General features: G+C 50.7%; 1 protein-coding gene across 3 annotated transcripts in view; it reads right to left on the reverse strand.

The window, feature by feature from the left end:
- MTMR14 (myotubularin related protein 14) overlaps positions 1-22,416 on the reverse strand; it is a 78,075-nt gene that overhangs the window by 20,384 nt on the left and 35,275 nt on the right. For 2 of the 3 annotated variants that reach the window (XM_033141422.1, XM_033141421.1), the window contains exons 10-17: positions 21,687-21,753; positions 20,757-20,842; positions 19,420-19,496; positions 18,523-18,559; positions 17,166-17,236; positions 15,888-15,937; positions 12,961-13,099; positions 6,789-6,965 (exon numbers count right to left, since the gene is read on the reverse strand). In XM_033141422.1, the coding sequence (XP_032997313.1) occupies positions 6,789-6,965; positions 12,961-13,099; positions 15,888-15,937; positions 17,166-17,236; positions 18,523-18,559; positions 19,420-19,496; positions 20,757-20,842; positions 21,687-21,753 (704 nt within the window). The remainder of the gene's footprint in view (positions 1-6,788; positions 6,966-12,960; positions 13,100-15,887; positions 15,938-17,165; positions 17,237-18,522; positions 18,560-19,419; positions 19,497-20,756; positions 20,843-21,686; positions 21,754-22,416) is intronic. The other variant, XM_033141423.1, reaches the window with a different exon arrangement.

Raw genomic sequence — 22,416 nt, forward strand, 5'->3', positions numbered from 1 at the left:
AAGCAGCCAATATAATCAGCTATATGCATATCCATGCCCACCTAGCAGTTCGAAAGCACGTCAGAGTGCAAGTAGATAAATAGGTACCGCTCCGGCGGGAAGGTAAACAGCATTTCCGTGCGCTGCTCTGGTTCGCCAGAAGCGGCTTAGTCATGCCGGCCACATGACCCGGACGCTGTACGCCGGCTCCCTCGGCCAATAAAGTGAGATGAGAGCCACAACCCCAGAGTCGTCCGCGACTAGACCTAACTGTCAGGGGTCCCTTTACCTTTTACCATAATACTACCCCCAATGCAGAAAAGGAGAACGTGGCAACAGGGGCAGATTTACCTCCACTTTCATTTAGGGGGGGAAACTAAATTCTTTGTTGTTGTTGTTGTTCAGTCGTTCAGTCGTGTCCGACTCTTCGTGACCCCATGGACCAGAGCACGCCAGGCATGCCTATCTTTCACTGCCTCCCACAGTTTGGCCAAACTAAATTCTTAGGACTGGCAAAAGTGCACTTGGAAAAAAGTGGGCAAGCAACACTGCCCAAAATTTATGAACTCAAGAGCTCCCTCTGAGGTTCTCTGTGGATTGCATTGTGCATGCCCAGCTCCTAGCAATTTTTAAAAAATATTTGTTGTTATGTATTAACTTTATGTGCTGCTCTTCATCTGAGGATCACAGGGCGGTTTGCAGTACAAACACGGAATTAAGTTCTGCATGAAAAATTAAGCCGAATAAATTTGCAAAAAAAATAAAAAAAATAAAAATCCCCTTGGTGCAATTCACTCAGTCCTCCATGCAGTTGCACAGACTGCAAATTCCAGCTTTCCTTGGTGGTGGGGAAATCTGGATCGTCCAGGCACAGAACTTTTGCTCACTTGCTTAGTACCGCGCTTCCCCCACCGACCATAGCTGTCAACCCTCCCTGCTGTTTCCCAATGCTATAATAAGGGAAGTTCCTGCAAAAAAAGGGAAAAGGCTGACAGCTATGCCCACCGACTGCCGCCACCTTTGGGCCGGCAGTTGCCTGTTTGTGCCTGCCTGCTTTAATCAGCTGCCTGCACAAAGCAGACATGGCGTTAAGGAGCGCTCCCAGGACATAAATATTTAACCATAAAGACCAGAAAGCTAATAATTACTCTATTAACAGCAGCTGGATGGCAGGAGATCTTTGTGCAGGGCCCAGAAGTGCAGCCGGCAAGTGAGCGATGCACTTGGCAGCCAGAAGCACTCTGGTTCAGCCGTGCCTGTTTGCTGTCACATTAGAGCATTTACCGGCCTGACCCAGGGTAATAATTACAGGGCCATTAAGGCCAAGAGCCAGGACGCTTGCGTGCAACGAGAAGGGTATTTGCTCACAGCCCGCAGCAGCAGCAGCAGCAGTTTCCTCCACAAGCTCAAGCAGTGGAAACCAGCAGATCATCGGGATGACATCATGGGCTTCCCCTGTTCATAGAGAAGTGCTGGGATAGAAGAACTCAAGGGCCCGTGGGGCCAGGACAATGGCCCGTCCAGTCCAGCGTCCCGTTCTCACAGTGGCCGGACAGATGCCGGAGGGAAACCAGGAAGTCGGACTCAAGTACAAGAACTCCTCCCGTGGTTTTCCAGCAAGCATCTGCGGAAACAGAGCACAGCCATCACACCCAGCAGCCCTCGACAGCTCTCTCCTCCACGAATGAGTCTAATCCTCTTTTTAAAGCCAACCAAGTTGGGGGCCCAGCGCTGTCTCTGGTGGGAGGGAGTTCCACAGGCTAACTACGCGCTGCATAAAGAAGCTCTTGTTTTCAGGTGTCCCGAACCTTAATAATAATAATAATAATAATAATAAAACTTTATTACGGTCATAGACCAGCAAAGAGAAAATAAAACGATAGTACATAATATAAATATTTCTTAAATATCGTCTTTTAACAATACTATTTCAGATCCCATGTTAGATTAAAATTAAGCTAAAATTTAATGGGAGATAATTCCATTTAAGTATTATCTGCTATGGCTTGGTGGACGGCTTTATCGCTGTTGTCAGTTGATGTCATGACGCGTCTCAGTCTTGCTGCATGATAGCAAAATTTAGCTACAGTCATAGTTCGCTCTGGGTTGGTGTCCTCAATTAAATATCTAGTCAGCATTTCAATTGAACGGCCTGGTAGATTTTTTAACAGGGGTTCGATTAACTCCTTCCTCAAATCTCGATACAGAGTGCAGTGTAGGAGGACGTGGCTAATAGATTCGATTTCCTTGAGATCGCAAGGACATAGCCTCTGTTCTATTGGGATCCGAAGATATCTACCAGTTAGTAACGCCGAGGGTAATGCATTAAAACGAGCCCTAGTAAAGGTCCCGAACCTTCCCAACGGTCTAGTTAACTCTGCAAAATAGCTGCACAGGAACAGAGGCCGGGTTCAGCTGCCAGAAGGCAGAACTAGAGAACTAGCTCCCTCATTCCCTGTTATTATTCAACTGCAGGTTCAGTGGCTAAGGAACCGCCTCGCACACATACAAGGGAAACGAGGAAGCACAGAAACCACAGCGTCTCGAAGCTCCGTGGGAAGCTTCAGCCCCACCCCGGCGGCTCTTCCCGTGGTGCTCGCTCGCCGGCCGGGAGCGGTTGCCGCTGTGCTTCACGCATTTCGACAAAGCTGCCTCCAGACCCAGAGTCCCTCGGCGGATCCGAGCGCATTGTGCCAGCTTTGTTTAATGGGTTTAGCAAAAGCGCATTCAGGCGCGGCTTAGCCAGTTTGCTAAGCCACATTACTGTCCTGCGCGCCATCTTACACGGCGTTAATCCCGCCGCCTGCGGACACCCAGGAATGCTCCCAAGGCAAACAGCAACAGTGGGACAGACTCTGCACCCCAGGGCCCATTTTGCACAGCCTAGCCGATCGTAATAATAAGGTGCAGAAGGTCCAATTCTGACTTCCAAGCGTTTGCTTGAAGCTCCCAAGATTCTTTCCTCGCTAGCTCCACCCCACCCCCAGCTTTTCTGCAGAACATTTTGAGATTAGCTACCTTAACGTGCAAGATTAACACAACAGAGTTAAGTATCCATGGGAGAGGGGGGGAAGTGGGGACGACGACACACATACAGCTTCCCCCACAAAAATGTGGCACAGGCCGGTAAATATGTTGCTGCAGCGCATTTCGCTTGCTAATGGGGCACATGCTGATTAGATTGAGACGACAGGGGGCGGGAAACGTCGCTCGCTCAAACGGGTGGCCTAGCAGGCGAGCTCCTTGGCTGCACTCGCACGGGGCAGGTGGGAAAGGCCTGATCGGACCCTCCAGGCGCTTGAGGCTCCCTCGGCCCTGGTTGTTAAGAAAGCAGACAAACCCCCACAGGGCAATACTGAGCGACGGCCTTTCCTTCCGCTCAGTCACAGCTTCAGGCAATCGGGAGTGCAGGGATGCGTGCGCTTGCCAGCTTAACTACCAATATGCCTATTTGGCTTCAATTAAGCTTCCCTGATCCAGTCTGCGGAGACAGACAACCGCGGGGGTTTCCTTCTGCCTGGCCTGCCAGTTTGCCCATGCAGTGGCAGGCTCCTCTCTCTGTCTCTCTCTCTCTGGGAAGAGAAACAACCCCCACCCCGGCTTCCCTTCCTTCTCCCAAGCTAGCATGCGCTGTGCTCCTCTCACGCCCTCCTCCTACTCCCAGCGGCCTCAGCGTGACTTGCCCCTGCTTGCCTCCTGCCTGTCAGCGCGTTCGGGAAGTGGCAGGTAGCCAATTAAGTTACCTATTGTGGTAGCTGCTGGCCCACCGGAATGCCCGCTTCCTCCGCTGCGGCAAACGCTAAGTGCTTTGTTGCCATGGCCACGGGTCCAGAAGATCTGAAAGCCACGCGCAGCCATCTCCTTCCTCCGGGTTGGCAAGGCTCTGTGCCGGCCCCTGATCCAAGATACAGGGGGGGGGCACAGCTGAGCCTGCTGGCGTGGCAGGGCCCCGAACGCTGCCCTGGCACCGGCATGGAACTTTCAAGAGCGAAACTACCTTGCCCGCAGCTCTCCCTAAAATAAATTGGCAACAGCAGAGCTGCTGGGCCTGAGGAGCCACACGCTCCCAGGATAAGACCCTTGTAACTCCAAACGCACACACATAACAATGTCATCACCCTTTGGGAGAAGGGGGGGGCTGGATCCTCCCTGGCAAGCAGCCCCAAAAGCAGAAGACACTGGAACATGCCTTTTCCAGAGCAAAAGGAGGAGGAGGAGGAGACCACAGCTCAGAGGCACAGGGCAAGTTTTGCATGCAGAGGGGGCCCCAGGTTTATTCCCTGTCAGTTCTAGCCTTAGTCGTTGTTGTGATCCGGCTGTCTTGAGAGGCGACCGAGTGCGCTGCCCAAACTGGTATGATGCTGGCAACAGAGCGGCCTCTGCAAATACCGCAATTTAAAATACACAGGGGTAACAAATGCAACAGCCGGGCCACATCGCGACTGGACGGCAGGGGGAAACGATACCATCCTGTACTCAGGGAAGAGACAAAAAACCAAGGTATCGTCTCCAAGGCAGGGCGGATATGGGAGGCAAGGTTTGGCGGCACCATCTCATTTGAAATGCAACATACAATTAAGACCTAAGGGTAAAAATCTCGAAGTCAGACAATTGCACAAGTGACAAAGCGCAAACGGTGCCGGAGGAAGATCAGCCAACCGCACACCTGAATTAAAGGGGGGGGGGGGAGGCTTTACAGAGCTGCCAAAGATAGCTTTGAGATTTCTGTAAGTACATTAATTTCCTGAATTGGGAGCCATCGCAAAAAGATATTATCTGCCTGCGGGCACAAGTGACCTTCCTCTTCAAGCGGAAGAGGGGCACAAGCAAAGTCTCCTCTTCCACCAATGGACGGAACAACAGACAGCTCCAAAGCAACTCTGGCTGCAGCCGAGGGTGGGGTAGGGGAGAAAGTGAGCAGAGCGCATTTCCGAAATTTGAAACACTATTCTGAAACATTTAGCACTATCTCACTCTGGATTTCAGTGGTTTTCTTTGCTATGCGCTTTCGGTTTGTATAACCAATTCCTTGCTTGCTACAGATTGAGGGCCTGTGTGATCTTTTTTTTTTTGGTTCAGGCCTATAGTTCTTAAATCTTCCGTGCTTTCCATCTCTCTGCCTTTATCCAAACTCATGTTCCTTGACAAGAACTGCATCTGATCTGAGCCAGTTTTAGTTTCTTATTGCAATCAATACCCTGACATTTTTAGAAAAGCACTTCAGATAGTTCAAGACTTGCCTGGTTAATGACTCAAGGGGCCTCTGGTTGGCTTAAGGGTTGGAAGTAACACTCCAGGGCTTCAAGCGACAGGAGAGAGTCTTTTATATGTTTAAAATAACCACATTGCTTTTTCCCATTCACTGACGGGATCTGCAGTTCCCCCCCCCCAATATTTTGCTATTAATACATATGCCTAGGCTAACGAATGCAGCACCAAATTCACCCTCTTTCGTTGCAACTTTGTAGTTTAAAAGAAAAAAATCACGGCGCCCATCGTTGACTCATAAATGACAATTGGATCGATTTCCCTTGCAATTTATTCCCAAAAAATCTTTTCGTTTGCATTTCCGCTAAATACAACTAAATCTGACGTAACGCCGACCACACCTCCAGCATAAGTCAGCTGGTAACCTGTGCATCTTTTCAAGTTCAACAGAGCAACAGCGAGACCATGTAGTTCTTAAAACACTGCAGTCCCGAAACGATTTCACGTGGCACTAACCAATTGTTGCCTTCTTCCCAGATTCCCTAACCACCCAAACGTGCTCAAGCACTTAAAATAAATCTTTATGACGGGTTTGTTCAACACCACAGGAGAGGAAGAAGAGACACACACTTACAGAGTCAAATCTGGAGCAGTTGTTCAGTAATTTTGCATCGAGCCTTACTTGCATGATACAGAAAGCTTCCTTCAGGTGGCCCAACTTCTCTTGCCCACAGACGGCAGGGCACCTCCTTCCCCAAGCCCCCAATTCCAGCATTCATGGGCACAGCCCCCTCCTAGCCATGCCTACGTTTTAACACAGTCCTCTAGCATTCCCTTCCAAAGCACGATGCAGAGAAAGTACCAGAGTGCCTCTGGGTGCTTTAGAAACAGACATAAACAGGGCGCTTTGCTGGTGTCCCTGGATTTGCTGGGCACACGCATGATCTGAAGCATGGAAGCAGAACTTCTGACATCGCCAAAAACGTCAACCCACTCTCTTTTTTCAGTATTACAAATTCTAGAGCTCATGGACAAACTGAAAACTGTGGACAGTGGGAAATCCACAAAGCCGTAAAAGGGCTAAGCAGAACTTTCTAGGGATATCTGGCTCGACCCAGTACTGCTTCTTGTACAGCCATTACAACCCAGTAAAGTTTCTTGACCCTCTCCAGCCTCAAAGGGCTGCCACCCCCCCCCCCCAAAAAAAAACCTCAAGTGCTTTTCTTCCTCTCCTCATTCTGCTAAGTCGGCACCGGGCCCAGAACTGAGGCAGCAGGAGCAGACATCTCAGGTGGCAGAATCCGGGTGGAACTAAAGAACAGCAAATTGCCACTTTAATTATATTTTTACCGCAAGGGGAAGGGCAGTGGGTGCTTTTTCCTTGCGGCGGCACTTGGCGAAAAGTTCCCAAACAGCCGCCTGAGAAGGAAATTTGCGTACGTTTGCATGATCGGTTGCTTCCTAACGCCTGGTTTTTCTAAAAGGGAAAAAGGAGGGTTTCCTTCGTGTGCAGCTCCTGCAGACCATCGCCCCTGCCTTGCGCTGCTTGGCAACCTGCCCCCCCCTCTCCAAAGTGTCACAAGCCTCACTCCATCTCTCACCTGGCCTTGGGCACTTCCAGAGGACTGCTCCCCAGCCTTGAGAAGTTCTCCGAGTGGTTGGAAGAGGAGGAGCTGGAGGACTTCGCTTCGAGCACTCCCTGGATGGGCAGCCGTTCCTCGGACGGTTGCGGCCGACCCCACAGGACTGTCTGTGGGGAGGAGGCACAGTTTTTCCTCCTGCAAAAAAGTAAAACATAAAAAATAGTAGTACAGAAAAAAAAATAAGTAAATGCACCTACTTGGGCTGCGAGTGCCAAGCCGAGTGGGGAAGTTCAGGACACATCAAGGCAGGTTCCTCCTTGCCTCCTAACTGCTCCCACCCCCTCTCCACCAAAAAGGCTTCCTGGCAGGTCAGGCCAAAGGTTTACAACAAGGGTCCCCAAACTAAGGCCCGGGGGGGCAGGATGCGCCCCAATCGTCTTCTAAATCAGGCCTGCAGACAGTCCAGGAATCAGTGTGTTTTTACATGAGTAGAATGTGTCCTTTTATTTAAAATGCATCTCTGGGTTATTTGTGAGGCCTGCCTGGTGTTTTTAAATGAGTAGAATGTGTGTCTTTATTTAAAATGCATCTCTGGGTTATTTGTGAGGCCTGCCTGTTTTTTTTACATGAGTAGAATGTGTGCTTTTATTTAAAATGCATCTCTGGGTTATTTGTGGGGCATAGGAATTCGTTCATTCCCCCCCCCCTTCAAAATATAGTCTGGCCCCCCACAAGGTCTGAGGGACAGTGGACCGGCCCCCTGCTGAAAAAGTTTGCTGACCCCTGGTTTACAAGGTACTCCCCTGGACTCTCAAAATGCTCAGACCATTAACTGGAGCTCAGCATCCTCTCCAAAGAGAACAGCAGCTGGAGGGGGCCACCCATTCCCATAATCGTGGATTTTATTATTATTTTAATAATCTATGCAACAAGAAAAAGAGATTATATATATATATATATATGTATATATATATGTATATATATATGTGTGTGTGTGTGTGTATGTGTGTGTGTGTATATATATATATATATATATATATATATATATATATATATATATATATCTCTCACTTCTATTCCACCTCTCCGTTAGAAATGGCTCACGGTAGCTAACAATAGGTTAATCTACTGAACTTATAGAGTTACACTGTCATAAAAGAGAAAGAAAGAAAGCCCAGAATACAAAGGGACAATCATCCTCCAGCAACACAGCAAATCACAATCAGAACAGGAGTTTAAAGCTATTCAGACCCTAAAAGCCTTATTACAAGATTTTTTTTAGCCATCAGGTGAAAGACTGCTGAAGAGGGCATTTACACAGCGCTCTTGAGCATTCACAGCGCTTTGCATGCAGCAGCCTATAAAGTCGCCATTATTCCCATTTCGCAGATGGGAAGGCTACACCCAAGAGGAAAAGGATAAGCCCAAAGTCAGCACAGCGAGTTTATGTTTGGGGCAAGATCTGAACCAGGAAACTTTCCAGCTCACCTCCCCTGCTCTGAGTCTCTATGCTACTACAGCAGCTCTCTCGGGGCCAGACCCCAGGCATTTCCAGCAGCTGCCTATTCTGCAGTTCTTAATTCAGGTTCCCAAGACAATGGGGCTTTGCTGCTGCTGCTGCTATGGAGATTCACTCTTTTGATTTCCAAGCATCTGCTATTGTGAAGCAAAGCTTGGATCATGCGCTGAGAAGGGCAAGATAGACCCAAACTTGACTGGGCTAAGCTTGCATTGTGTGAAAGGTGCCATTTCTGCACTCTGAACATTTCCATGACATTTATCACCCGCACGACCTAAAACCCCCAGGACTTTATAACCTCTTCCCCCTCCTCATATTCATCGTCCCCTCACCTTCTCTCATTCAAGCCCTTCCAAAAATACTTAAAATTCTGAGGACAGGCTACATTTTGGAAGCAAGCTAAAGAGTACCCAACAAGTACAAATCTTTGCAGAACTGGTTCTCAGCAGATGAAAAAGATGGGGGGGGGACACATGCTTAAGAGCAGAATTGTGGAAAAAAATTGCTCTCTCTTCCATCTCGTTCTGCTTTCCCAGGTGTTACCATGCAGCCCTGGGAGCCACCTCCCCATTACCAAGGAGAGGTGCCAGGAATTCTTTGCCCAAATGGGTGCACTCACAAAGGGTTTCCCACGTCTAATGTAGACGTTGCCAGGATTAAGCAGGGTGGCATTTAGGTGAATCCGGAAGGTGGGCTGCAGCCATTGCATAGCGGCACCTTCTCCCCAGCTGCTGTGATCACAGGAACACCTGCAGGTTGCCTTTAGCTATGGCCAGATTTGCACAAATAATAATAATAAAGAACCACCCCTCTCAATTGCAGACACACACATAGCCCTGGAAGAGCTATAGGGCTGCTCGTGTTCAAGGGGAGGTTTGGTGCAAGCCAGCCCTTAGCAGCTGGGAGACCTGAACCTTCCCGCAGCCGTTTTCTCTCCCTCTCTCTGCTGCCCCGATGCTTTCTGTTTCCCTCGCTGCCTGCTGAGTGATTATCAGAGGCCTGGCTTATTACCCCTTGCTGTGCACGTTAATAAGGGATCTCCTGAAACCCCAGGATTTCCTCGCAAGACCCTGAGCGACTCACTCTCCAGAGCGCCAAGGCAGCGGGGCCAGGCCTTCCGAGAGCCTTCATGCGCTCCCTTGCCTTGTGATTGCTGCATTGTGCGCGGGCACAAGGCTGCGACTTAATGAAGTGCCTAATAACACAGCCACAGGCACTCAAGCAGGCAGGCAGAGAAGAGAGGCAATTAAAAAAAAGAGAGAGGCTTTTAAAAACAGGACAGGGCTCCCCGCAGCTTCTGCAACCGTCCCAGCTTTTGTGGTGGTGGTGGTGGTGGGGAGCATGCGGGGGAGAGAGAGAGAGAGAGAGAGGCCCAAAACTGGCAGCTAAAAATGGGTTTCCTTGCATGGAAGAGATTCGATTTTCTCCCTTGCACACAAGAACGCAAGAACAGCCCCGCAGGATCCAGCCATCTAGCCCAGCATCCTGTTCTCGCAGTGGCCAGCCAGATGCCTGTGGGAAACCTGCAAGCAGGATCCAAGCACAAAGGCACTCTCTCCAATCCTGCAGTTTCCAGCAGCTGACATCTAGGAGGACTGGTGCCTCTGATTGTGGATGAAGAGGAAGAAGAGTTTGGATTTGATATCCCACTTTATCACTACCCTAAGGAGTCTCAAAGCGGCTAACAATCTCCTTTTCCCTTCCTGCCCCACAACAAACACTCTGTGAGGTGAGTGGGGCTGAGAGACTTCAAAGAAGTGTGACTAGCCCAAGGTCACCCAGCAGCTGCATGTGGAGGAGTGGAGACACGAACCCAGTTCCCCAGATTACGAGTCTACCGCTCTTAACCACTACACCACACTGTGGAGGCAAGAGTCTCCCATGGCTTGTGCCAAACCGCCTACACGGCCGATGTCTTATGCCAAACTGCTCCAACCTGGCACCCTCCAATTGATGTTGAGTTCCAAGCCAGCATGGCTGCTGCAAGAGATGATGGGACTTGTAGTCCCAACACCTGGAGGGAACCATGTTGGAGACAGCGACCCACGGCCCTTTTCCCAAATGCACATCTGGGTTAAAGGTGGTCCCAGGTCAGAAGAGACTGAATAAGCCAAGGTCCCTTACAACTCTAGGATTCCTGGGCTATTTTGAGTACCAACTTACTCCTTGTCAGCAGCTGGAGTCAGGTGTAGGTCAGTGATAAAAAAAAACACGATGTCAGTGAAGTTAACTCTTTATTCAAAGAAACCAAATCAGCGCAGGCCTGGTGATCCCAGCAACTCTTCCCCGTAGGTCTTGCCCCAATGAGGCAGCTGCGAGGAGGAGGAGGAGGAGTTTGGATTTGATACCCCGCTTTATCACTACCCGAAGGAGTCTCAAAGCAGCTAACATTCTCCTTTCCCTTCCTCCCCCACAACAAACACTCTGTGAGGTGAGTGGGGCTGAGAGACTTTAGAGAAGTGTGACTAGCCCAAGGTCACCCAGCAGCTGCATGTGGAGGAGCGGAGACGCGAACACGGTTCACCAGATTACGAGTCTATCGCTCTTAACCACTACACCACACTGGCTCTCAAAGTCCCTGCCTTTCCACGGCTGCCTAAGTCTCCTCCTCTCCAGGGTTTTTGCCAAGCAATCAGAGACTGCGCCTGTGCACAACCTATCTCTCCTCTGCTCTTTTCATTTCTCTGTGTGTTCTGGGAGACCGGGAGGGAAGGGGAGCTGGTTGCAGCAGCAAGAGGAGACTCCCTGTGTTCTTCTGCAGCCGGCCTCCTCTCTCCCCTGGACTCCCTCCTCTCCAGTTTCTGAATCAGCACTGCTCTCTGTCCCAGCTTCCTCCTGCTCATGAAACCCTGTTGCCTCTTCAGCTTCCGGCGTCTCCTCCTCCCAAGTCTGCTCCCTCTTCTACCTCTAGCCACTCGTCGTTGTCTCACCACCAATCCCCTGGCTCTGAGCCTTCCTCTCTTGGGGGGTTCCCCAGCTGGTGCCTCCCGACACTCCTCCAAGTTTCCCTTCCAACACATACAACGGCCCTCACGGGAACGGGATTATCCTTGCACATGCTGTAAACTGAGAAATACAGAGACGGTGTGTGCACACAAAGAAGTCCTCTGGCTACAGAATCTGCCTTTCAGCTCAGAATTCCAGGCAGCCCTGCACACAACCCAGGCAACCCAGAACAACTTCCAGCTCCTGCGGAGGCATCTGCCAGCCCTTCTTTCCCTGCAATGTTTTCCCTGTCAGCTACCGTGTGCCGCCTGCAATTTGACTGGGGTGCTGAGAAGACTTGGCAGGGCCACCATTTCGAGGGCTGCCCATGCTCTGAACAGATCTCTCTCTCTCTCTCTCTCTCCCTCTCTCCTCCCCCCCGCACTTCAAGAAGCCAGGCATGCAACAGCAAGCTGAGGGTTCACTGTTGCCCAGAGGATTTCCAGATGCCTCTCAGCACAGCCCAGATTTAGCTCAGAATAATTGCACTGTAAAATATCATTAGCACACGTGCTTGGGGAGGAGAAAGAAAAATTAAACTGAGCAGGGCAGGCCCGCGGGCAAGGCTCCGAAATCCCCAGCCTTTGGCTCCCTACCCTCCCGCCATGTGGGAGAGCTTCTCCTCTCCCGCTAGCTCCTCTCTGGCATAGACTTCAAGGTCCAGGCCAACGGAGGGGAAGGGAGAACAAGCCCCCCCTCCCCCGGTGGAACGACCTTCACTGTCAAGGATCCTGTCACCCGCCTACCCTAGGGGCGAAGTTGTATGTCATGCTTGGATGAAATTGGAGGGCTGGCTTCCCCCCTGGATTTGAGAGCCTTTTCTACAGAGGAAGCTGCTTTCGGCCCATCTGGTTAATCATCTGGCCCATCAAGCTCAGCATCTTCTACGGTGACAGGCAGTGGCTCTCCAGTTTCCCAGAAAGGAGCCTTGGCAAGCCCGACTACCAGCGGATCACAGTGTGGCATTCCGGAATGTAGGGTGGCCAACTTTAGCCCTAGGAGGTGGGTTTTGTGCAGTCAAGTTGGGGGAAGGGGTGGTAGAACCCTATATCCGTGGAGTCACTCCTGCCTGCCTGCCTCCCGCCCCTTGGCTTGGAAGGGTCTCCCATGCCCAGGCTGAAGAACATTCCCAGTTATGAGCGAGAGGGTTGCTATCTGTTCATGGATGCTTTCGCTGAGATTCTTGCACTGCAGGGGGTTGGACTGGATGACCCCCCCTCCGGGTGTCCCTTCCAACTCTATGATCCTATGATGTCCCAGAGGCTGTCTAATTCAGTACTGGGAGAGGAACCAGTTAGGTGGGAGGAATGCACTGTGTGTGTATGGGGTACTAGACAGGCCATTTCTGACTTGACAGGACCCCTCTGCCAAATGAAGGGGTTCCCCAGGGCCTCTGCAATAATATTGGGTTGATGTGCGTGCCTAATTTTGCACCTGGATGTAGTGTGGGGCATGCTGGAACCTCATCCAGACCAGCAACACACTGAGGGTGAGGATGGCTCAAGGTACCATCAGGGTCACTGCTTCAAAAATTGGGAAGGGTGAGAGGCCAGGATGTAGCTGCTGCTACCTTAGACCCTGTCTAAGCTATTGTAACGGGCTGCTTTTGTGGCGCACGTTTACTAAAGCCATGCACCCGCCGCCCCACGGTTGAAGGCACATGCATACACGCACACGCGGTCTTACCAAGCAGCCTGTGTTTGGGACCCTGCTGGCATGAGCTCCACTGCTTCGTAGCTGAAGCTCCCTGCAGCCCCAGGTGAGTTCTCCATCACGAGAGAGAAGTCGCTGCTGAGACTAGTAGGGCTGCCCCGGTCCCTCTGCTCTGGAACACAAAGAGAGCAACGTCGGACTACCTTTCTTCTATAAAGTAGCAAACCCAGCATCCCCACAAACAAACCCCACACGGAGATCCCCACCACACGGGAACTCACACGACAGTTCGTTTTAATATTCTGATGGAACTGTTTCCTTGTGTATTTTAAGTGTGCGTGTGTGTTTACATCGTCCTTGGTTTTATACTCAAGATCTAAGCAGCCCCTTCAGCAATTACCGTATATACTCGTGTATAAGTGCGGGTGTTCTCAGGTCTCTCCCGCTCATCTGCGGGCGCCTTCCTCCTCCTCTGCCTTTGCCGCTGTCAGCAGAGGAGGAACGAGCAGCCTGAAAGCAGCCTCTGCCTCTCGGCAGCACCCTAGGTAGGCAGGGGGGCGTGCGGGGCTGGGGGGGGAGAGAGAAGCCCCCTCTGCTGGTTTGTGGTGTGGTGAACCGGCCCACCCCACAAAAAGCTTGCTGACCCCTGGTCTTACCCATGCTTGTTGACGCCCCCTTGCTATTTTTATTTTTGAAATTTACCAGTAGCTGCTGCATTTCCCACCCTAGGCTTATACTCGAGTCAATAAGTCTTCTCAGTTTTTTGTGGTAAAAATTAGGTGCCTTGGCTTATATTTGGGTCGCCTTATACTCGAGTGTATACGGTAAGCACTATCCCTACAATTGATAAACAATAAGTAGTAGTTCATCAACCCAGTCATCAGCAATTCCCCACAAACCTGGCAGCTGAAATAAATACAGTGCAATGGTGGAAGACGCAGACCCATTTGCACCCACTCTCCTCTCCTACCCACTGCGTGGGTCACAAGTAATAAATGGGCCAATAGTGAGGCGGGAGTCACGGCTGCTAAATCCGGAGCTTTTCTTTTTTTAAAAGATAAACAGGCAGTCTTTTACAATCCTAGTCAAAAGCAAGCAGGCCTTTGCCCACCATCAGCAAAGTCCCATCTGAGAGCACTGCGGACTCAGACCTGCTTTCAGATCTCAGCCCAGCGACAAACTTGCTGGGGGTCCCTAGGACAACATCCCCCCCCCTTTCCAAGCACAGCTACCCACCTGCAAAATGGGAGGGAACAGCACCTTACGCTTCTCACCCGTGATGGGAGATTCCCCCCGCCCCCCCCCCCCGGTAAGAATTATAGCCAGGGGCATGTATATACTCTGGGCACAGAATTTAGTGCCAAGTTCTCTGACCGGAAAATGCTGCAGCCCAGTGGATTAGGCATATTAAGCACATCTGCATGACTGCTTTGATTTTGCTGGGAGTGTCAAGGGGGAAGGAGGACTTATGCAGGAAAGTCAATTCCCGCCACCATCACTGGAAATCTTATGCCGCATCTGCACAGTACCAGACCACTTGAAACAGTCGTGGCTTTTCCTAAAGAATCCTGGGAATTGTAGTTTGCTAAGGGTCACGAGAGCTGTTTGGAGCGGCGATTCCCACAGTGGTTTAACAATCAATCTCTCTTCTGAGGTTACTCTTGAGAACTGTAGGGTTCCCAGGGTTCTTTGGGGGGAAGCCATGACTGTTTATAAAGTGATACAATACCACTTTAAACGCCTAGGGCAGATGGGGCCTGACTCTGCCACCTCTCTGGATCCTGAAATTTCAGCAGGCACTGCACACATACTCTTGGGTCTTCAAATCTAAGAGGACTGGGCGGTTTGTGTATGTGTGTGCTTTGATCAGGGTGGTAAGTTCTCAGGAAATCAAATTATTGCCAACTCTGCGGCAGCACATACACACCAATTACAGCTGTCTGGTTATCTCACAACACACACCCGTCCCTCAGCGGTTTCAAGGATTTATCCCATAGGCCTTTATGTAACATGCATGGTTGTATCCAGCAGTCATCCCATGTGCACCGTTTGCGGAATCAAATTTTCCCTCATGTGTCCCCCCACCAAAAAAGAAAAACAAGTTCTGGGGGTCCCTCGGGAGCAGATTTGGGGAGGGGAGGGGGCACGCAGGGAAGGAGGGAAAGTTCCATTGCACTAACAGAAGTCTTTTTGCTAACAAAAAGGGGGAAACTTGAAATGGGAAGGAACTCCCAGCCCAGTGATGACTCAGCATGCTCGGGGTGTGTGTGTGTGTGTCTTGATTGACTGTTTGCAAGGAAATAGAAAACTGGTGAGGAGCAGGGGGAGAAGGGGGAGATACCCTGAAAGTGGGGAGTGCTCTGCACTGCAACATTTTGTTGCATGCCCCGTTTGTTATCCTCATTTTCAATCAGCAGCTGGAGTAGATTTCCGTTACAGTTGTGTGAACTACAGACACTGATCTTTTCTGGAATCTGAATAAAAAAGACCTGGCCACCTTCCTGTGAAACTGCAATGAGCTATGGCTCTCAAGGGATGCGGGTGGTGCTGTGGGTTAAACCACAGAGCCTAGGGCTTGCTGATCAGAAGGTTGGCAGTTCGAATCCCCGCGACAGGGTGAGCTCCCGTTGCTCGGTCCCAGCTCCTGCCAACATAGCAGTTCGAACGCACGTCAAAGTGCAAGTAGATAAATAGGTACCACTCCAGTGGGAAGGTAAACGACGTTTCCATGTGCTGCTCTGGTTCGCCAGAAGCGGCTTTGTCATGCTGGCCACATGACCCGGAAGCTGTACGCCGGCTCCCTCGGCCAGTAATGCGAAATGAGCGCCGCAACCCCAGAGTCGGACACGACTGGACCTAATGGTCAGGGGTCCCTTTACATTTTTATGGCTCTCAAAGGCTTTTCCCATATTCCCCTGGTGAGTGAAATATTGCTGCTCTACCCAGCAAGAGACACTTACTCAGCATATAGATCTCTTCCAAAGTAAATCCGGGTGGCAGGCTCTTCCTTCTAGGGTGGGGAGAGACAAAACATGACAGTCATCAGAAGCCACTGAACCACCAATGGAAAACGGACTTGGAAACAGCATTCCTCCAGGTCTTGACTGGTTAAACAGCTACTGACCAGGAGGGGATTTGGCCCTGCCATGGAAGAAAGCAATTTTTGGAAGTATATGGCTTTTAAAAAAAATACAAGGGGAGGTGTGATCTCCACAAGAACTTGCAAGACTTTGACAAGATCTTGTGGGAGCTCACTGGAAACTGGCGCTGGTGATGTTTCTCCGCTGCCAGCGTGGCGTTGGGGGCTTCTGCCGCCCGAGGTGGCGGCTTCACCCTGCCTCACAGTTGGGCCGGTAAAAACAGGAGTTTGTCCTGACTGGGCTCTGCCCAGAAGTCTCTTGCTGGCCACCGTTTGGAGACAGAACGCTGATCACCAGCCACACCATTAAAAAAGACATAACAAAAAACAAGCAATCTTAAGAGCCGAAGAAAACAATTCTTAAAACCAGCCAATTTAGGGGGGGGGGGAGTGTCTTTAATTTGAAATCCAAAAAACAAACAAAGCAGGTAATCTGGGGAACAGCTGTTCTCTCTAGTGGGAGGGAGTTCCACATCCCAGGTGGCATTAAGAGAAGGAAGACCCTGCGCTGTCCTGTCACACAGCAAACCACAACTGTTGATGGAACTGCAAGCAGGATATCTCCTTTCACACCCTAAGGCATAGGCTGGCATGCAACGCACTTGGGTCCCCTGCTGTATGGTAAACACCTTAAATTGGGCCAGGTAAGAAACAATACAGCCAGGGCAGCTCTTTTAAGGATTGGTGACACAATTACGCTTTGTGGCACCTGGCTGCCAAATTCTGCACTGCTTGCTGCTTCTGGAACCATCTTCAAGGGGCGGCCCCTGTGTGATGCTACTGCCACAGCTGCAGTGCTGTTTCAACAGCAACTGGTACGAGGGGAGAGGCCCTTTCGCCTGTTAACCCAACCCATGCGCCGACCAAACTCACGGCCACTTTTTTTTTTCTTATGTAGGACTTTGCAGCCCAAAACTCTTCAGAGAAAGTGATGTGGCCCCGTTTTCGCTGCTTTCCGAGCGCAGAATAAATTAAAGGAAATTGGGCCAAGGCACCTGGGTCTCCCATCTCCCAGTAGAAAGAGCGTGCGCTAACAAGATTCTCCGTTCTTTTAGGCTGCCTTTGGTAGCAGGAAGCTCCTACTGTGGGCTCTCCTTACCTCGGCGGCTTAGCGGCAGAGAACTCCTCGGAGGTGATGTGCTTCAGAAAATCGAAGCAGAAAAAGAAAATCTGGAACCAAGAGAGAGAGAGGGGGGAGAAAGCGTAAGAGAGAGCAAGGGGTGACAGCACTTGGTAAATGACAGCTGTCATATTGTATGCCTTCCTCATCTCTGCAGGAAGGGGGCCATTGCCACCACACAAGCCTAGCAAGACCCCCTCATAAGCCAACACTTCATTGGTTTTCAGGGGTCTCCTACTGGCCAGGAATGAGTGCTGCTTGTGAGAAGGCAAAACAACACAAATGCACAGGTTCTGACATTAATAAAGAGGAGACATGGCTATGGAAAAGTGTTGCACGTGCCCAAATCAAGGTGACCGGTGGGTGTAGGAACCCACAGAGTTACAAATCACTTTGGCATCCTGGAATTTAAAAGAACAAATCATGGCGCAGGGGTTTTATCTGAAGAGGAAGAGCCATCCAAGGACGATTAGGCAACCACGCTTACACTCAGTGGCCAATGCAGCCAAATTTCAGTCAAGCATCCAGATACCAACCAGATACCTGTGGGAAGCCCATAAGCAAGACATGGAGGCCACGAGCATTTTCACGTTTGTGATCTCCAGCAACCAGTACTCGTTATGACCTAACCTTGTTGTGGTTCAGTCGTTCAGTCGTGTCTGACTCTTCGTGACCCCATGGACCAGAGCACGCCAGGCACCCCTATCCTCCACTGCCTCCCGCAGTTTGACCAAGACCAGTTTGGATAAGACCTAACCTTATCCACCACTAGTTTGCCCAACACTCTTTTTTCAGAGCCATCCAAGTTGGCAGACATGGTTATATCTTGGGGTGGTGTATCCCGCAGTTTAACTAAGGCACAGGGCAAAGCAGCGCTTCCTCCCCCTCCCCTGCGCTGAATCGCCACCATGCAGCTTCAGGGGCTAATTCTGGCTTTGACTGATTATGCGAGAGGGAGAAAAGCTTCTATCCACTTTCTCTACATTGCAGAAGGAGAAAAAACTCTATCCGCTTTCTCTACGCTGCTATCATGTCTAATTTACTTGCCTTTTTTCTCCAAACTGAAACGCCCCGATCGCTGCACCGTTCGACGCCTACTGCCTTCAGGCTTGCTGGAGGTTTCTGCTCTGGGCCATTATGGGAAACGGGAAGCTGTTTGGCTTCCCGTGGCACAGGATGCAAATTTTTAAGCTCAACCTGCTAAAATTTTGGGTGCAGGTAAGACCTGCATGCCTCTCACCCCCACCCCTTCCCTGCCAGGGCAGAGTCCGCCATGGGATGCTGAGATCACTGCCACTCTTTTGAAGCCCCCCTTGCCCCCGCCAGCGAAGCTCACCTCCTCCCCTTTGCTGAGTCGATCCACTAGCATGTGCCTGCAAGAGAAAGAGGGAAACCGAGTGGCGTTCAAACCCAAGAGCAAGCAAGGGAATAGAGGCTGGAAGTCTGTTTCTCCATTGCCCACCCAATGTTCCTTCAGACTATCCAGGATGACCAGAATTCACACAAGAGGGGAGGATCCTGAGACAGGCTTAGCGTTGAGCTTTCCTTCCCCTGCTAGCTGTGAAGCAGGTTGGACAGAAGGTCCCCTGGCAAACAGGTTCCGATTTGCCAGTGCTGCATTGGCTGGTCGCGTAATCACAAGCTAACCTGGGAAGGACAGAGCTTTCAATGGCAGCTTTAAGTTGCGCTTCTATCTGCGTGGTCTTGGGACGTCAGAGATGCCCTTCTCTGATCAGTGCCCCAGTACACAGATTATCACTCACAGCTGTAGGCTGGGTGCACAGAAGAAGAAGAGGAAGAAGAGTTTGGATTTGATATCCCGCTTTATCACTACCCGAAGGAGTCTCAAAGCGGCTAACATTCTCCTTTCCCTTCCTCCCCCACAACAAACACTCTGTGAGGTGAGTGGGGCTGAGAGACTTAAAAGAAGTGTGACTAGCCCAAGGTCACCCAGCAGCTGCATGTGGAGGAGCGGAGACGCGAACCTGGTTCCCCAGATTACGAGTCCACCGCTCTTAACCACTACACCACACTGGCTCTCAACTGGCTCTCACCACAGGCGCAACTGTGTGCGAGGGTCTCTATACTCTCGCCTGCAAAACAAATGGCTGGTGTGGCGTAAGGAGCCCCCACCCTCAAATTCAAATGAAACTGAATTAATCAAATCTGAAGCTGGTCCTACTGTTCCCTCCCCGGTTCTAGCCAAGGCAACTCTAGCATGCAGCATGCTTACCCAAAGAGGAACCAGTCATAGGCAACGGTCAGATAAAGGATCTCTGCAGGTTCCAGGGATGCATGGATCAGCCCATCCTAAGGAACAAAAGACTGAGAATACATCACAAATGACAATGACATTCTGTCCTGCATTTCACCCTGCAGCTGCGCGGAAGAGAGACCCAAACAGGTTATAAGCCAAAGCACTGTGTTCCTATGACTGAGAAATGGGTTCTTGTCAATGCAATGAAGCTATGCCAGCTCTCCTCTCCAAAGCAATGTCATATGCAATCTAGCACGGGGGAGCTCCAGATTGAAAGCCGTTTTCGAAAAGCAAGCTTCTTGTCCTCAGTGTTATAGGAGGGGGGGGGGGAAAGCCGTGACGTTTTACAAACACCATGGGACAAATTTGACACCCACAGTTCTTAAGAGGCAGCCCCCTTTTTTTTGGCTGCTTCTCTGCCCTTCCTGTCGCCTCTCTTTTTCCCCTGCATTTCCCGACATCCAAGTTTTATCAGCAAATGAAAATTATGCAAATGCAAAAGACTCAATGCACTTTTGCTTGAGCGAACATAATTTGCTCCTGCTGCGGAACAAGAAATGGCAAGGAACAATAAGGGATGTGGATCAGAGAACATCAAGGAATTCAGTTTTCGTTAAGAGAGAGAGAGAGAGATTATGGCCTCTAAGGTCACAGGGAAGGGAGGAGTAAAAGTTTCAGTTATGCACACCCTAGAAACCAAAATGGGAGAGCATATTAAGTTTAAGGATTTCGGGGGTCCACAGCGGAGGGGCCTTCACCTGAAAATGAAGGTCACACAAAACAGGCCTTCTTGCTCTGCCTCTGGCAGTGATTCCTTTGCCAGTCTGGAGGTACCAGCAAATGCCTGACCTCACTTCCTTCCCTGCCCCTCTGGAATTAGCTCTGTATGGAGGCTCAAGCAGACAAGGAGTGCAAGGTTTTAATTCGGTGCAACTCAAGTTGTCCCATATCCTCCAGCCCTCTCTGTCCCCTAATTGTTCCACAAACCCCTATCTTCTTCCCCAATCGAATAGTGGGGCAAGGTGTCCTCAGTTCTGAAAGCTGCTGCCTCTTCCAACCGTACCAGCAATGCAAAAAAGCGCCCCATGTAATTTGGAATGATGAACGTTGTGTTTTCTACTAGCAGATTCGTGCATTTGAAGAAGAAAAGGGGGGGAGCATCACTGCAAGAACCACAGAGGCCCCCCTGTTGCCGACCCAGTTACGAATGAAAAGTGACCGCCCCCTCTCCACCCACCCCGCACCCTTCCCAGGTCCCGGATGCACCCCTTAGCAACTGCCTCGCCTGCGGAAACATGCCCATTGGTACTCACAGCCCACAGGGAGAGGCGCAGGAGGGAGATGAAGAGAGGAGTCCTGTCCCAGCCGGATATACAGTGTATCAGGAGCCCACTGTCATCTGCGCTGAGCCAGCAGGAAGGCAAAGCAAAAGGCGGGAGGGGAAAAGGCTGTGTTACTTGCATGGCATTCAGGATGAAAAGCCCCCCGGGGCACCGAGGGCTCCGCTAGCCCCCCAGGGGATGCGATGGCATATGCCAGGCCAGATGCACAAGGCACAGGGTTCTCCGGGGACAGGCTCCGCAAGGCAGGCAACAAGGGGACTATATGAAGCCTGGGGGGGGGGGGAGAAAGGAAACAACAGAAACACCCACCAAAAATTACCGTGTTAGGCCTGCGGATTTAAACAGGTCCACTATGAGCAAAATTCAGCCAAATAACTGCCCTGTATATTCAGCCCTGACGAGCGATTCTAGAGGTGTCAGATCGGGAGGCAAGTCGGCTACAGGGGCAGAGCTCGCAAAAGGGCACCTCAAATCTCACCGAGCAAAGCGAAGTGAGAGGCCTCTGAAAAGCAGGGTATATGGGGTGGCTGCGTCCAAAAGTCTCAGCCACAGAGAGCTTTCTTGGGAGACATGCAGGGTGCACTGTGCAAGGGAGACCAGAGGCAACAGAGCCCTTCGTAAGATCAAATGCATAGGAAGCAGCACTCTGCAGGCACCCCCCACCCCCACTCTCTACTCACATTTTTCACATGCTCAGATTATTGAAGGGGGTGACAATATTTAAGTCTAGAAGCCCAACCCTCAATTCCCCTGCCTCTAGCCAAATTCTCTCTCTCACTCAAACACACACACACACACACACACACACACCATAGTTTTCTAAAATAGTCAAATAAGCCACCCCAAAAAGCTACCCTCCCCGCATTTCCCACCTTCTCCATAACAAGAAGAGAACCTCACCGTCACCATTAATAATGGAGATCAGGAGCTTCAGGTAGTTCTGTGTCTGTTGCACCAGGTCCCAGCTCTGCAGGGGAGGGGAGGGCAACAGATGAGAAAGAGAGGAGAGAGAGAGAGAAAAAGAGAACAGATGAAACAAAGGGGTGCGTATTGGGGCATCTTTGCAATCCTGCTCAACGCTCGTTACCTGAAACACGTAACCCGCATTTTATTACCTGTGCTAACCCGCTTCGTGTCTACATTTTGTTCCCCCACGAAGAGGCAGGTTAGGGAGGACTGGCGTGCAAGCAAGAGGTGGGAGACTGCAGAGCCGCCTTTAATTCGCAGGAAACCATGTCTCTGCAGCGGCTCTCATAGAGCCCTCTCTGTATTGTTGGGAGGATGTGCACCTTAAGCTCTCTGTTCTTAAGGGCAGGCTCTGTTAAGCCTCTCTCCACTTGCCAAGTACCCCAAACGAGATTGACAACCACCATCTTCATCCATGGGATCACAAGGGAAAGAGGGCTGCATGCTCTCTGGGTCACAATGCAAACGTTAAGGGGGGAAAGGCTACTTTGGGACAAGGCAGAGGCTCTGATGGGCACATGCATCTGCAAGACCTAGAAAAGGCCCCCCCCCCCCGTTTTCATTTTGAAAGATGGAAAAGTTTCTGGTCTCCGTGGTAGTGAAGATAACTGGTTTCTGCAGGGGGCTCAGGAACCAGAATGCACACAAGCAGGCCTTCTCTTGT

This window comes from Lacerta agilis, chromosome 2 (assembly GCF_009819535.1).
Source record: "Lacerta agilis isolate rLacAgi1 chromosome 2, rLacAgi1.pri, whole genome shotgun sequence".
Lineage (NCBI taxonomy): Eukaryota > Metazoa > Chordata > Lepidosauria > Squamata > Lacertidae > Lacerta > Lacerta agilis.